Source organism: Puma concolor, chromosome E2, assembly GCF_028749965.1.
Source record: "Puma concolor isolate L17-30 chromosome E2, mPumCon1.1.hap2, whole genome shotgun sequence".
Lineage (NCBI taxonomy): Eukaryota > Metazoa > Chordata > Mammalia > Carnivora > Felidae > Puma > Puma concolor.
In genome coordinates this window covers 62,694,496-62,711,193 of record NC_141681.1, presented here as the reverse complement: position 1 = coordinate 62,711,193, position 16,698 = coordinate 62,694,496, and the positions used below count along the sequence as shown (strand labels likewise).

Here is a 16,698-nt window from a genome sequence, read left to right as displayed (position 1 = left end):
GTCAGAAGCAGCCCTTCTGACATCATTTGAGCCCCCAGATCCACTCAGTGCCTGAAACCAGATACCAAGTGGACTTTAGGGTTCCATGTACCAAAACAGACCAAGACAATTCAATAGGAAAAAGGTAATCTTTTCAACCAATAGTGCTAGAACAACTGAATTGCCATATGTAACAACAACAAACCTGTAAGCTTACCTCAAGTCATATGCAAAAGTTAACTCAAAATTGATCATAGATGTAAGCATAAAACTCATTAACAATAAAAAATCTAGAAGAAAACATAGTGATCTTGGATTTGGTGGATTTCTTTTCCTTTTTTTAGTAGCAGGCAAAAGTTTATTAGAGGATAAGATCAGAGAGGAAGAATAATTGGAAAGCTCTCTTTACAGAAAGGGGACATTCGAAAGTGAATGCCCGAGAACTATAGGCAAAGGTCCTTGTATTAAAAGGTTCTGGTCAGCCCTCAGATTTAGTGTATTTCTTAAGTATAACAAAAAGCATGAGAAGAAAAAGATAAATCAACTGGACTTAATAAAAATTTTTAACTTTTGCTTTTCTTTTTTTTAAATGTTTATTTTTGAGAGAGAGAGAAACACAGAATGAGAGTAGGGGAGGGGCAGAGACAGGGAGACACAGTATCTGAAGCAGGCTCCAGGCTCCAAGCTGTCAGCACAGAGCCCAACATGGGGGCTCAAACCCACGACTGTGAGATCATGACCTGAGCCAAAGTCGGAAGCTTAAACCAACTGAGCCATCCAGGCGCCCAAACTTTTGCTTCTCAATAGTCACTTCAACAAAATGAAAATGCAAGCCATAGACTGGAAGAACTATCTGCAAAACAAATCCTAACAAGGGATGTGAATCTAGAACCTATGAGGAACACTTACAAAAGACAACCTAATTTTAAAAAAAATGGTCAGTGACTTGAACACTCACTTCACTAAAGAAGACATATGAGGGGTGCCTGGGTTGCTCAGTTAAGTGTCTGTCTTTTGATTTCAACTCAGGTCATGATCTCACAGGTGTGGGATCAAGCCCCATGTAGGGCTCCATGCTGACAGCATGGAGCCTTCTTGGGATTCTCTCTCTTCATCTCTCTCTGCTCCTCCCCCACTTGAGTTTTTTTCTCTCTCTCTCTCTCTCTCAAAATAAATATTAAAAAAGTTATCATAGGGGCGCCTGGGTGGCTGGGTCGGTTGAGCGTCTGACTTCGGCTCAGGTCATGATCTCACCGTCCGTGAGTTTGAGCCCCGTGTCGGGCTCTGTGCTGACCGCTCAGAGCCTGGAGCCTGTTTCAGATTCTGTGTTTCCCTCTCTCTCTGCCCCTCCCCCGTTCATGCTCTGTCTCTCTCTGTCTCAAAAATAAATAAACGTTAAAAAAAATTTTTTAAAAAAAGTTATCATAGAATGGACCATAAATGGAAATGTAAGAGCTAAAACTATAAAGCTAATAGGAGAAAAATTTTGACTGAGTTAGGCAAAGAATTTTTTAGATATGAACCAGAAGACAAAACATAAAAGGAAAAACTAACAAATTAGACTTCATCACAATGTAAAATATTGCTTTTCAAGGGGCACCTGGCTGGCTCAGTCAGTAGAGTATGCTATTCTTGATGTCAGGGTTGTGACTTCAAGCCCCATGTTGGGCATAGAGTTTACATTTAAAAAATAAATAAAAATAAAATATTGCTCTTCAAAAGATGTCATTATGAAAATTAAAACAAGGGGCGCCTAGGTGGCTCAGTTGGTTAAGTGTCTGACTTTGGCTCAGGTCATGATCTTGCGGTTCATGAGTTCGAGCCCCATGTCAGGCTCTGTGCTGATAGCTCAGAGCCTGGAGCCTGCTCTGGATTCTGTGTCTCCCTCTCTCTCTCTGTCCCTCCCCTGCTTATGCTCTGTCTTTCTCTCTCAAAAATAAATCAACATTAAACAAAAATTAAAACAAGCTACAGGCCGAGATGAAACACCTGTACATATATATGGAGTCTTAATACAGAATATATAAAGAATTTGAACAACTCAATAAGAAGACAACCCAAGTAGGGGCAGCTGGGTGGCTCAGTTGGTTAAGAGTCCAACTTCAGCTCAGGTCATGATCTTGCCGTCCGTGAGTCTGGGCCCCAGGTCGGGCTCTGTGCTGACAGCTCAGAGCCTGAAGCCTGTTTCAGATTCTGTGTCTCCCTCTCTCTCTGCCCCTCCCCTGCTCATGCTCTCTCTGTCTCTGAAAAATGAATAAACCATCAAAAAAATGAAAGAAAAAAAAAAGACAACCCAAGTAAAAATGAGCAAAAAGATTTGAGTAGACATTTTATCAAAGAAGATAAACAGTTAATAAGCAAAAGAAAAGATGCCTGACATCATTATTCATTAGGAGAATATACATTAAAATCCCCTTGAGACTATTATTTGATGGGCACAGAGTTTCAGTTTATAATAATGAAAAAGTTGGAGAGATGTTTAGGAGTGATAGTTGTAGAACTGTGTGTTTACTTAATGTCATTGGACTATACACCTAAAAATAGAAGTTTTAGGGGCACCTGGGTGGCTCAGTCAGTTAAGTGTCCAACATCAGCTCAGGTCATGATCTCGAGATTTGTGGGTTTGAGCCCCGAATTGGGCTCCACACTGATAGTGCAGAATCTGCTTGAGATTCTCTCCTCTCTCTGCCCCTCCCCCACTCACACTTTCTCTCACTCTCAAAATAAATAACACTTAAAAAATAGAAGTTTTGTGTATATTTTACCACAATTTTAAAAAATCCATTGAGATACCACTTCACGCTAGTATGGCAACACCAAGTATTGGCAGGAAGGTGGAGAAAATGGAACAGTTCTACAGTGCTGGTGGGAATATAAAATAGTAGAGACGCTTTGGAAAAATTTGGCAGTAAAGAGTTAAAGTGAACTTCACTCAGCAGTTCCACTCCTAGAAACTGTCAGGCAGAAAGACCTTCCTCTGCTCTATAATCCTTCTAAATGGACTTAGAACCAAATGGACATGAGACAGATTAACAGGAGAAAATAATATTTAATGAGTGCATATACAGGGAATCCACAGACATGAAATTTCAAAGACAATGGGGCACATGAAGCTCACATGAGCTGAGGAGAGGGGCAGAGGTCTGAGGATATGAAAAGGAGAAAGCTTTTAGCAAGAAGGTGAAAGATGTTTAGAAACACAAGTTTGCTCTATGAGGCAGATAAATTCCTTAGGCAAAGGGAAGTGTCTGTTAATTGCTCTCTTCCTATTACAGGCTCTCCTTCCAATGTAAATTAGACAGTTGTGGGAAAGGCAGAGAGCTTTTCCTGCATCTGCTGGGTTTTGATTACTTAAAAAAAAATTATTTATTTTGAGAGAGAGAGAGAGAGAGAAGCTGAGAGAGAATCCCAAGCAGGCCCTGCGCTGCCAGTGCAGAACCCGATGGGGGAGTTGAATTCCCCAACTATGAGATCACAACCCAAGCAGAAATAAAAAGTTGGATGCTTAAGTGACTGAGCTACCCAGGCGCCCCTAACTCAAAATAATCTTTATGCTGAAGAGGCCCATCTTGGGGCAGCCTGCCCTCAGCCCCTACACAATCTACCCAAGCAGCAAGAAAACATACATCTACAGAAAGACTTGTAAGCAAATATGCCTAGCAGCATTATTTGTAATGGCCAAGAACTGTTGTCTATCAATTAATGACAAATAAAATGTGGTATATCCATACAAGGGAATATTATTCAGCAATAAAATGGAATAAAATACTGATATATAACATAACATGAATAAACCTCAAGAACAGACTAAGCCAGTTAGGCACCCCCAGAATAAAGTTTAAAAAGCAAAAACAAACAAACAAAAAACAACAAAAAAACAAAAAACAAAACCCTCAACAACATTATGCTAAGTGATAGAAATGACACACAAAGGGATATATATTATATGATTCCATTGATACCAAATATCAGGAAAGGCAAAAGTATAGAGATATAACATGGATTAGTGGTTGCCAGGGGCTGAGGATGGGAGTGGTTTTGGCTATATAAGTGTCCAGGGGCACCTACGTGGCTCACTTGGTTAGGTGTCCTACTCTTGATTTTGGCTCGAGTCATGATCTCGTGGATTTGTGAGTTCAAGCCCCACATGGGGTTCTATGCTGACAGCATGGAGCCTGCTTGGGATACTCTCTCTCTCTCTCTCTCTCTCTCTGCTCTTCCTCGGCTCATGCTCTCTCTCTCCCTCTCTCAAATTAAACAAATAAACTTAAAAAAAAAAAGTGTCCAACCGCACATTTTGAGGCAATGGGAATGGGGTGAGATAATAATGGTTGTACAACTCTATAATTTTACTAGAAATCATTAATTATGCAATTATAATGGATGTATTCTATAATATGTAAATTATACTTCAATAAAGCCATTTAACAAAAAGGCTATGGGCTGTTCTTTCTCACAGTCCTGGAGTTCCTGACCACATGGTGATGACCAAAAGTATCCAGCCCACTAAGAGATGACAGGAATGCATAAAAAATATGTTGACTACAGCTGTGGGAGATATACAGAGCTATACCTGCACACTTTTTTTTTTTTAATATTTATCAATTTTTGAGAGAGAGGGACAGAGCATGAGCAGGGGAGGGGCAGAGAGAGAAGGAGACACAGAATCCGAAGCAAGCTCCAGGCTCTGAGCTGTCAGCACAGAGCCTGACACAGGGCTCAAACCCACAAACCGCAATATCATGACCTGAGCCAAAGTCAGACACTTAACTGACTGAGCCACCCAGGCGCCCCAACACCTGCACACCTCAATCCTGCAAAGGCCCAGACATCAAAACAGTTCACCAGGCTCCCCACACCTTATTTCCTCACAGTCAGTATTCTTTACCCATTTACAGTACTCAATTCATCCTTGTACAAACACAAGTGGATGATATATTACCAGGGTCTGGCCTTCAGAGTGCTTCCTTTCATCACTGCTGGGTGGAAGAGACATTTCCTAAAACACAGACCATTATCTTGCTTCTTCCAGACTGCTGACTGGCTTTTCCAGGCGAACTCCAGGTGAGAAGCTTCAGAACACAGAGGCTTTCATTCTTTGTCAGAGAACATGGGGTAGAAATGCAAATTGGGTCAGATCTGGTCAGAAATGCTCCATGCCTTACTGTTGTGCCCTGTCAGGTGCTATAGGGAACCTGATAACCAGTCTGAGAACTCTGTTCTGTTTCCAATTCACTCCCGATAAACAGGACTCCAATATCAAAGGTGAATTAATTGGTGATGTATTCAGTATCAAATGGTGCAGAGCAGTCTGAAGTCAGTACCAGAGCTGGGTAATGATAGCAACGCATATAAACTATGTTATGAGTACCTGGAGAAACTCAATGAAGACATCATGGATGTCAAAGGCAGATTTCACAAGGTCCATAAACAATGGGAAAGCTTCCCTAGAAGCCCTCCAGGAACTATCTTATCAGGCCCCTTGCTCAGAGCAAGAGTCATGTCCATGCCAAACTCAGTCATGGGTGAGCAGTAGGACATCACTTCAATGGGTGCAGGGCCACCACCATCCTTCCAGAGGAGGGCAAGCAGGGAACAGGGGCTGCTTACACTGAGTAATAGATGACCATCAAACACAGAAGGACATTTTCCATAGCATCCAGCGGTGTGACAGCTGGTCACAAAGTACAGTATGGCCCCTATAGGGGCCCCTACAGGGCATTCGTGGAGTTAATCTCTGGTAGAAGTTCTGGGGCGCCAGGTGGATCAGTCTGTTGAAGAGCCGACTCTTGATTTCAGCTCAGGTCATGATCTCATGGTTGTGGGCTCGAGCCCCACATCAGGCTCTGTGCTCACACCGCAGAGTCTGCTTTGGATCCTGTCTCCCTCTCTCTCTGCCCCTCCCCCCTCTCAGAAATAAATAAGCGTTAAAAAATTTAAAAAAAAATAACTTCTACACAAGGTACAACTTGTGGCTGAAAGCTATTTGTATACGGTATTTTTCAGGTGTTAATTCTTTTATATTGAATGAAGTTTTTAAAACATAATTTAAAAGAAAATGTTAAAAAAAAGGGGGGGGCGGGGGCAGCTGAAGACTTTACTAAATTCACTGCTCCTAAGATGGCTTTTCACTAGTGAAGGTTTTGTGCTGGTTGGTGGGCAGGAGCTGTGGCTGAGTCTCCCATACCAGCTGTACACACAGGAGCTTTCTCCAGTGTGAATATTTCTATGCAGGACCCAGCAGGAGCTGCTTTGCTCTCCTACTCACTACACTCACAATGCAGTAACTTGCTGCTGCAAAACTTGATTAAATCTGGGCAAGGAGGCTATCCAACACCAGCTGCAGTCCTTATGCCTTTCTCCAGTGGGGACTGGGTGAAAGAGGTTCAGTTTTCCTGAGAGCTTTCAGGTGGTTACTGCATTTGTACAACTGTTCTCTGGCATGAATCTTTTGGTGCTAACAAGAATAGAGCTCTGAATGCAGATGCCCACATTCTCGGCACTTGACTCCTTTGGTGCAAGGGGAAATGCAAAAGTTTGCTCAAGGCTGGGCCACACTCCCTGCCTTAATGAGTGTTTTCTAAGGGGCAAACATTCTCATTCTCAAAAGGAATAGAGCTCTGGCTGGAGGCTTTCTCACGTTACAACAATCATGACATTTGAAGACATGAATGTACTTCTGCTTTCTCAGAATGGAGACAAAGGTGAAGGCCTTCCCCTCTTCCCAATGTACTTGGGATTTTTTTCCCATTCTGAAAATTAAAAAAAAATTTTTTTTAATGTTTTACTTATTTTTGAGAGAGAGACAGAGTGCGAGTAGGAGCGGGGCAGAAAAAGAGGGAAACACAGAATCTGAAGCAGGCTCCAGGCTCTGAGCTGCAGCACAGAGCCTGACGTAGGGGCTTGAACCCATGAACCGCGAGATCATGACCTGAGCTGTAGTCGGCCGCTCCATCGACTGAGCCACCAAGGCGCCCCCCATTCTGGTATTTTTTATTGATTGAACACCTCTCCATATACCATGTGTTTACTGGGTGTCTCTTCAGTGTCAGTTCTCTGTGAGTTCTGCAAAAGGGCCTCAGTGTCTGGTGACAGGCAGGTGCTATGCAGTGAGGGTGGTCCAGCCACTGACATTATATCCACCTTCCTTAGAGGAAGCAAGCAGTCCCATGAAGAGATAAATTTTATTTTTCCTTAAAAAATTTTTTGAGAGAGAGAGAGAGAATATCTCAAGCAGGCTCCACACTCAGCATGGACCCAGATGGGGGCTTGATCCCATGACCCTGGGATCATGACCTGGGCTGAAATCAAGAGTTGGACATTCAACTGACTGAGCTACCCAGGCACCCTTTCAAGAACTACTTAAGGATACGTATCAGCTCAGAACATGTTAAGGGGAGGCCAATGGTGGAGGGTCTGACCATAAAAGGGGAGAAGGCGAAAGACTGAGAGGAAAAGGATACAGAAGGATCAGCCAGGAAATATGAGTCAAGGGAAAGTAGAATGAAGTTCCAGAATGACAGAAAAGAGGCATGGCTACTCACTTTGGCACCAGGGTAAGAGAGGGCACAGGCCAGGTACCAGGTGAGAGACAAGCCCGCTGCCACAGGCCCTCCCCTACCAGTCTTGCACGGACCAGGACTGGTCCTCCATGGGCCTCTCTGGTCATGGACTGATTCAAGCTGCCCTGTTCAGGTCTCCTGGCCATGTTCACCTTGGGTGACCACATTGATGGTAGTGCAGGCAGTCATTCTTATGGGGGGTCAAGTGGCTTGTGAGAGGCCAGCCCCAGGTCTGTCATGATTCACCCATGACAGACTGAGGTGGATAAGGATCACTTATGCATCTGGAGAACTGAACCTCACAAAATGAACCAGGAAAGATCTCAGGGGAAAGATGCATTGTCCCCACAATCAGTGATCGTGTCTGTGTCCATGTGCCATCACAGGGGCTCACAAGGGGCAGCTGGCAGAAAACCTGCTGGAATGAGGAAGTGTGACAGAGGAGAAAGAAAAGCAACACACCTCGACTGGGTCACTTGGCCAGATAATAACCAAGCTGGATGTGATCTGCTATGCAAGTTGTGATACTTTTGACCCTTGACCTAAAAGATACTGGAGTTGTTTATACAGCAGTCTGGGAGAAGATGTACCAAGACATGGGCCAGCACCAGGACCAGCCGCATATCCCATGGGGAACATAGTGGCCTAACCTGGTGAGGACAGCACCATGTCATGGTAGTAGCCCTACTGTGTCTCATGAAGGAGCCCCACTTTTTCTGAAAGCAGTATGTGACCTTCTTAAAAGTCACTGGGCCTTGCTATAGCAGGCCAGGGAGCAGATGGATGCAACCTAAGCACTGGGCATGGGACCTGGGACCCCAGTCTCTGTCCTGCGGCCACCTGCCTTTATGTCTCCCAACCTTGTCCCCTAACATGCCTGCTTACCCTCTCATATCTGAAAGGGTGGGCCCTCCTCCTGGATGTGCCCTCTCCCCGGATCCATTGGTCTTTGGACAGTGCTTCTCCTTTTCTGCACCCATCTCCTCCACCCGGCCACTGGTCCTTATCCTGGACACCCCACACTCACCTCAGGGCCACTTATCTGCAACCACAACCTAAGACTCTCCTTCCAAAATGCCATTCTCAGGCCCTTCCTTGGTCCAGGCCACCAGTGAACTGCAACCTGGAGATCGGAGGACAAACCAAAACTCCCTATGTGTCCATGGCACGTAGTCACTTCCACTTAGAAGTCCACATCTACAAAATCCAACTGCTAATCTTCCCCAAAATATCCTCCTCTTGCCAAACTCCCATCTCCATGTACAATATCTCATTCTTCCTAAACACTCGGGATGGTCTTTTATCCACCACTTACGTTCACTCGTCACATGTAGCAGGAAATCCCATTAACTTCATCTTGAAAATCTAACCGAAATCTGATCACTTCTCTCACCTCTCCTACTTCTACCCTGGACAGGCCATCATCATAACTGTCTGGAAGAATATTGCAGCAGCATCCTCACAACCCCTGGCCACAACCCCTCTCCCACCGGTGTGTTCACTCAGTATGTTTACTTGGTATTCATTGGGATACTTTCAAAATCCTAAATCCAGACAATGGATATCCCGCTTCTATTCAAAAATTTCTACGACTCCCAGCACATTCAGCCAATGAATAGAGGCAGGACTCCTCTCTTCATGCAGTGGAAGAATGAGAATTTTCCTGAATGTTCTCAGGTCAGTCTCACCTCCGAATCTTTGCACACGCAGATCCCTCTGTCTGTACCCTCTACATCTTAACATACCGAATTCTGGGATGAAGACTCCCCACCTGCGAACGCTCCATCATCCAGAACATCGAGGCCTGTAGCTCAGTCGGGGACTCAGGACACTGGGACTCTGAGTCAGGTCGGGTGGAAGAATCCTTCAGCCGTGACTAGTTGATCGGCTCACTCATCACGCCCGTAGTCCAGCCACAAGCTGGTCATGAGCTCGGAACGCGTGGCTTTGAGCCTCCGTCCCCCGCTCTGTAAAGCAGACACAACGCCAAGGGCGACGACTCCCGGGCGGGCTCCAAAGGAGGTCCTTGCAGACATCCCCGCGAGGTAGCCCCCCCTACTGCCAAGGATATCCGGGCTTGGGTAGTCAGGACATTCTCTGGGGTCAAGGGGTGCACAGGGCACGGAGACGGAATCTCCCCGACTCTCGAATCTTCCCTGCATCCGTTCCCGCAGGCCCGGTGAGCCTCCCGGCACCATCCACGGCCAGGCAACTTGGTTCCTCCTCCAACACCGATAAAACGGCAAGCTGCCAAAGAAACAACCGAAAACCAGAAGCCACCACGCGCTGGCACGGCGGTTCCGGAAACGCCTCTCCCCTAGGCTATCATTGGCCAGAGCCCAGACCGCGGCCTCGGAAACGCCCCTCGCCCAGGTTCTCCCTGGGAAGCTCTGAGAAGACGCTTGATGAGAGGCTTTCTGGGGAATGTAGTTCGCGACGCGTGAGCAGTGACGCGACACGTGTGTGTGTGTGTGTGTGTGTGTGTGTGTGTGTGTGTGTGTGTGTGTGTGTGTGTGTGTGTGTGTGTGTGTGTGTGTGTGTGTGTGTGTGTGTGTGTGTGTGTGTGTGTGTGTGTGTGTGTGTGTGTGTGTGTGTGTGTGTGTGTGTGTGTGTGTGTGTGTGTGTGTGTGTGTGTGTGTGTGTGTCCTGATCACCCAGGCAACGACCCGGAGGCACAGCTACTGGTTGTAGGAACTAGCGTGGTTGCGAGCGGCGGGCCCAGAGCATTTGCCCGCTCAGAGTCTGGGCGTTTCTGCGCTAGCAGCAGAGGACGGGGCGGGACTTCCGTCGTCGCCATTGCACTCTGCCGCGCAGTTGGTGGGCTGGTTGGCAGTCGGCTGCTGGGACCAGAGATGGGCATAGGGAAGTCCCGGGACTGTCACCGCACCACTGCATGCACTTTTACCCCTCGGCTAATGGTTCCTCCTTCCTGAGCCTTGGTTTCCCCAGATGTAGAACGGAGGTAATGCACTCCGCCTTAGCCCCACGGTCCCCGGAGACAGCTCCCAGGTCCTTGGGCGCATTTTATACGGGGGAAGACTTACTAAAACCCTGAGTGCGACCGTCAGCACGCGGTCACCCCGGGCAGTGGGGGCGTAGGGTTTTGGATGACCCCGCAGTGCTTGTCACTGTCGCTGCCTTGCACGGCCCCGCCCACTCCACAGACTCTGACCAGGCCAGCAACCTCGCTGATGGACCCCGGGCAGGTGAGTGGAGGGTGCCCCAGTTCTTCGCCCGCTGGTATCCCTGCCCTCCCGATCCTGGAGCCCCTGTACTAGAGAATGACGGTGTCCTGGACTCTTCGCCTATACTTGAGTCTGGAGCCCTGGGTCACTCTTCCTAGCATCCTGAATCCAAGCTGGACGTTATATGGATGGGTTCACTGTAAGTTAGCAACCTCCTCAGGAGCTGCCCTGGTGTAATCTGAAACCGACCCCAGAGGTGGAGGGTAGGGAGAGAGTGAAGAAAGAGGCACGTCACTCCAGACTGGTTGGTGCAGGTTTAATAAGCAAGGACAGGTACATAGGAAGCTTGCCTTGGGCAGCCACAAGAGTAGATCTCCACACCAGGCCAACAAATCTTAAAAGTTTATATGGAGACTTTAACTTGGTTCAGTCAAGTATACCATCCAGATGGTGTCAGTGTCAGATCACAATCTCAAGGCTATATCCCTGGGGGAATTTCTGGGAGTGGGGAAGAATACACATTCCAAGGACAGGAGATGATGACAAGCCTCCCATTGCCCAGGTCCAGGTCATGGGTCAACTGGCAGTCACATCCTCTTGATGACTTCCTCCCCCCCCCCCCCCCCCAAAGGTTCATATTTCTGGAATCCTATGGGATAAGGTCTGGAAGGGTATCCCAGGCACAGGGACCAGCATGTGCAAATTTCTTGAAGGTGAGTATAAGGTGGAAGTGTTCAAGGAACTGCAGGTCTGCATTTCATCTGGTGAACATAGAAAGCATGGGGACAGGTCTCGGCCTGGAATGGCAGGCTGAGTAGCTGGGTCTCTATTCTAAGCATGGTGAATCCCGGAAAGTTTAGAGCAGAGGAGGGAGGTGATCTGATTCAGATCTTAATAGGCTCCCTCTGGATGGCCAGGAGAGAACAGAGTTCTCTCTGGAGGTGAAGTTGGAGGCAGGAAGACCACTGAGTCTTCCATTGAGTGACTGCAACAGTTCAAGTGTGTGCTTTGGTGGCTGGACCAAAGGTAGAAGTAGGAGAAATTGTTGGCTCCTGAATCTCCCTTTTAAGTAGGGTGGACTAGATTTCCTGCTGTGAGGCAGTGAGATATCAGGGTTGACCCAGACAGGTTTGTCAGGTGTGGAAGTTGGCATGAGGAGTAGATTTCAGAGGGAAGATGAAGAGCTAGGTTTTAGCCGTATTGTATTTGAGGTGTCCTGTAGACTGCCAAATGGAAGTGCCAAGTATGCTTTATGCTGGAGACATCCAAGGGAGACTTGTGTGTTGACATTATGTGTGGCTGGGGGTTGACCAGAATGGTGACCAAGCCTCTACCTAGAGACTAGACCTGCGATGAAAAAAATGAAGCATGAAAGTAACAGAGGTAGGATGACAGTGGGGTCTGAGATGAGACTGGTTTACCTCTCTACAGCTCACCAGGTTTTTGTGGCCATCCTCCTTGGGGTCTGGGGTTTTTTTCAGGGTGGAGGAGTAATCAGGGGCAGAAAGGGTCAGTCTAAACTAAGAGTCCCCAAGCCTAGGGTCTGGGATTTGTCTATCTGTGAAAACAGCTACGACTGCTGAAGGGAAAGCATGTAGAGGGTGGAGGTGGAAGAGAGCAGGGGTGTTTAAGATCTATTCATGATTCTGGGGAGCTGAAGGCTGAAGCAACAAGGCAAAGTGGGGAGGCATTAACCAGAAGTGATGATTGTCTCTGGCAGTGGCGATTTTTGGAGATGTGGGGCAAGCCAGGCTTAGTATTGAATCCTGGTTGCCCATTTTATGTTGGGTATGCCATGTGCACAGTGGGATATAGGAACTAGGGATATGCCAGTGGTGTGGACAGGAAGGGAAGGTGGGGGCTGGGGAGTGGGTGTCCAAAGAGTGACATGTACAAGGTAAGGGAATGTGAACCAATGGGCCCAGGGCCCTGGCACTAGAGGCTTAAGGGAGGAAATAGAGTCCAAATTTTCTTATACTTGGGAGGTGTGATCTGGGGGACACAAAGGAGCTTGTTTAGTGTGAAGAGTGGGTTCCTGGCTAGCACAGAGCACAGACAGCATCTGTATCAGCTTTTTGTTCCTCTAGATTGGATTGGATTGGTCTGGCTACAGTAACTAGTGAGACGACAAGGATAAAGGGACATCTGTGGTGACAGGGCCTCTTGTCTACTCTGAGGTGGGGGCCTGAGGAGGAGGAGGAGCTGTGGGTGGGTGAGGGAAGGATGGACTGAAGGAGTCACAAGAAGAGAAGATGCCAGTGGTAGATGTAGCAGAACTTGAGTCATAGGTCAAGGAACTGGATGTGTCCATTTGACTTTTTGTTTGCTTTTCAGCCCATCTGTTGGCCTTCTAGCTTAGCTGTTTCATCATTGCAAAGCCCAGTGACCTTTGAAGATGTGGCTGTGTACTTTTCCAAGGAGGAGTGGGGGCTTCTTGATGCAGGCCAGAGGGACCTGTACCACAATGTTATGCTGGAGAACTTTGAGCTCATGACCTCACTTGGTAAGGCCTTTCTGCCCTGCCCCAGCATGGTGACCAGCTTCTTCCCTTTTACCTTCTTCCCATAGAGAGTTTTCTGTTCATCCCAAAGTTCGACCATTGGCACTGGTTCTTCCCAGGTTTCCTGTTATAGATGCTGTGGATGCTAGGACTGGGCTGTGTGCATTCTCCTTGTATTTCTCTGAGCAGCCTCATAAATAGTCCTAATAGCTGTTGCCCAGGGGCCTTGTGGGAACAGAGGTTGGGAATCAGGGACATATGGTGTGCCTCATGGATCCCACTAAGCTAGACCAATTTCTGGCTCGGTGACCCACTATGGGGCCATGCCCAGAATCTGTCCCTTCCCCCATGGGACTTTTTTTTTTAAACTTTGTTAAGCTATACCATAAAATTCATACTTCAGAATGTATAATTCAGTGGTTTTTAGGTATTTGCAGAGTTGTATAAATATCACCATAATCTAACATTTTTATCACCTAAAAAGAAATTGTACCCATTAACAGTCATTCCTCATCTTCCCTCATCTCTTCTTCCTCAGCCTTAGGCAACTGCTAATATACTTTATGACTATATAGATTTGCTTATTTAAACATTTCATATAAATGGAGTCACACAGTATATGTTTCTCTGTGAATGGCTTTCAGTTAGTGTAATGTTTGTAAGGTTAATCCACGTTGTAGCATTTACCAGTACTTCATTCTTTTTTATGGCCAAATAATATTCCATTGTGTAGATATACAATGGTTTGTTTATTCATTCATCAGTTGATGAGCATTTGTCTTGTTTCCACTTTTTGGCTGTTATGAAAAATGTTGCTATGAACATTCATGTACAAGTTTTTACGTAAGTATGTTTTCATTTCTCTTGGGTAGATACATAGTGGAATTGCCAAGGTGTTTTCCAAATTGGCGGCACCATTTTATATTCCCACTGCAGTGTATGAGTGTTCCAATTTTTCTACTTCCTTATCAACACTTGTTATTGTCTGTTTTCTTATAGATAGCCTAGTTGGTGTGAAATGGTATCTCACTGTAGTTTTGGTTTGCATTTCTCTAATAACTAATGATGTTGAGCAACTTTTCATGTGCTTGTTGGCCATTTGTTTATGTGTATGTATATATACATATCTCCTTTTAAGAAATGTCTATTCAAGTCCTTTGTCATTTCCTCTAGTAAGGCCTCCTTTATTCTGTAGCTTGGCTATCCCTGTCCTACACAGTGGGCCCTTCATTCTTCTTCTGGCCCCCTTGACCTGTCACCATCCCTTGGACCCATTGCTGTATATGTCCAGCCACACATTTCTAATGAAATCACCCTTTCCACCAAGTGGAGCACTCAGGTTACCAGAAATTTCTCTGCTTTTAGGTTGTTGGCATGGAGTGGAAGATGAGGGGGCCCATTCCAAGCAGAATGCTTCTATACAAGGGATGTTACAGGTCAGGATCCCCACTGCAAATCCTTCCACGCAGAAGGCTGACACCTGTGATATGTGTGGCCCATTCTTGAAAGACATTTTGCACCTGGATGAACATCAAAGAACATATCCTGAGAGTACCCTCTATACATGTGGAGCATGTGGAAGAGAGTTTTGGTTCAGTGTGAACCTTCACCAGCACCAGGAGGAGCACAGTAGAGAAAAGCCCTTCAGATGGGACAAGGACAGGGACTCATTTGTGGAACACTCTATAGTCCATCTGTCAGAGAAGCCTTTCACTTGGGAAGATGGTGAGGATGCCTTGGACAGCCATGACCTCTTCCAGCATCCAGCCATTGAGAGCAGTGGGAAGCCATATAGAAGCACAGAGTGCAGGAAGGCCTTTTCACACAGTTCTAATCTTGAGCAGCTCTTAGAAGTCCATTCCACCCAGGAGCTCTTCAAGTGCAACGACTGTGGAAAAGTCTTTCAGAAGAGCTCCACCCTCCTCAACCACCTGAGAATTCATTCTGAAGAGACACTGTTTAGATGCCCAACAGTTGAAAATTCCTTAGAGGAGAAATCAACCCTTGTTAATCACCAAAAATGTCATAATGAAGAGACATGTCATGTATGTAAAGAGTGTGAGAAGACCTTCAGTCACCCTTCTAAACTGAGGAAGCACCAGAAATTTCACACTGGAGTAAAACATTATAAGTGCAATGATTGTGGGAAAACCTTCAGCCACAAACTCACACTTGTTCATCACCAGCGAATTCATACAGGAGAAAGACCTTATGAGTGCAGTGAATGTGGGAAAGCCTTTAATAACAGGTCACACCTCACTCGACATGAGAAAGTTCACACTGGAGAAAGGCCTTTTGAGTGCAGCAAATGTGGAAGAGCCTTCAGCCAAAGCTCTAATTTCCTTCGGCACCAGAAAGTTCACACCCAAGTAAGACCATATGAGTGCAATCAATGTGGTAAAGCCTTCAGCCGTAGCTCTGCTCTCATTCAACACTGGAGAGTTCACACTGGAGAAAGGCCTTATGAGTGCAGCGAGTGTGGAAGAGCTTTTAATAATAACTCCAACCTTGCTCAGCACCAGAAAGTTCACACTGGAGAACGGCCTTTTGAGTGCAGTGAATGTGGAAGAGACTTCAGCCAGAGCTCCCACCTCCTTCGACATCAGAAAGTTCACACTGGAGAACGGCCTTTTGAGTGCAGTGAATGTGGAAAAGCCTTCAGCAATAGCTCCACTCTCATTCAGCACCAGAAAGTACATACCGGGCAAAGGCCTTATGAATGCAGTGAATGTAGAAAGGCCTTCAGTCGCAGCTCCAGCCTGATTCAGCACTGGAGAATTCACACCGGCGAAAGGCCTTATGAGTGCAGTGAATGTGGGAAAGCCTTTGCTCACAGTTCCAGTCTCATTGAGCACTGGAGAGTTCACACAAGAGAAAGGCCTTATGAGTGCAGTGAATGTGGGAAGTTCTTTAGCCAGAACTCCATTCTCATTAAACATCAGAAAGTTCACACTGGAGAAAGGCCTTATCAGTGCAGCGAATGTGGGAAGTTCTTTAGCCGAAAGTCCAGCCTTATTTATCACTGGAGAGTTCACACTGGAGAAAGGCCTTATGAGTGCAGTGAGTGCGGGAGAGCCTTCAGCAATAATTCTCACCTGGTTCGTCACCAGAGAGTTCACACACGGGAAAGGCCCTATGAGTGCAGCCAATGTGGGAAAGCCTTTAGTGAACGATCCACACTTGTTCGACACCAGATAGTACACACCAGAGAAAGGACTTATGAGTGTGGCCACTGTGGAAAAATTTTTAGCCGTCTTTGCAATCTTGCTCAGCATAAAAGGATTCATACCTGAGTGGAGTCTTATGGAAATGGTCCTTCTGAGAAGATTTTCAGCCAAGTCAAACTTGGAGCAGAATACCCACAGAGAAGTTACCTACATGTACCACTAATTTGGAAAAGTCTTCAAAAGCTATCCTGGCCTTTCTCAGTAGCCCAGAGCTGAGCTCTCTCCCCTATGGAGCACAAATCCGT

The 16,698-nt window shown here is 46.3% G+C and overlaps 2 protein-coding genes across 5 annotated transcripts in view; one reads left to right on the top strand and one right to left on the bottom strand.

The window, feature by feature from the left end:
* LOC112850704 (uncharacterized) overlaps nucleotides 1–9,868 on the bottom strand; it is a 39,029-nt gene extending 29,161 nt beyond the window's left edge. Inside the window, exon 1 of one of the 2 annotated variants that reach the window (XM_086688476.1) lies at nucleotides 9,287–9,868. The gene's annotated coding sequence lies outside the window, so the exon portion shown is untranslated. The remainder of the gene's footprint in view (nucleotides 1–9,286) is intronic. The other variant, XM_086688477.1, reaches the window with a different exon arrangement.
* A 353-nt stretch (nucleotides 9,869–10,221) lies between these two features.
* Nucleotides 10,222–16,698, top strand: part of LOC112850971 (uncharacterized) — a 6,837-nt gene continuing 360 nt past the window's right edge. The window contains exons 1-3 of one of the 3 annotated variants that reach the window (XM_086688461.1): nucleotides 10,225–10,747; nucleotides 13,061–13,229; nucleotides 14,592–16,698. The exon at nucleotides 14,592–16,698 is cut by the window's right edge and continues 360 nt beyond it. In XM_086688461.1, the coding sequence (XP_086544587.1) occupies nucleotides 10,649–10,747; nucleotides 13,061–13,229; nucleotides 14,592–16,519 (2,196 nt within the window). In that variant the 5' untranslated portion in view covers nucleotides 10,225–10,648 and the 3' untranslated portion in view covers nucleotides 16,520–16,698. The other 2 variants (XM_086688462.1, XM_086688463.1) reach the window with 2 other exon arrangements.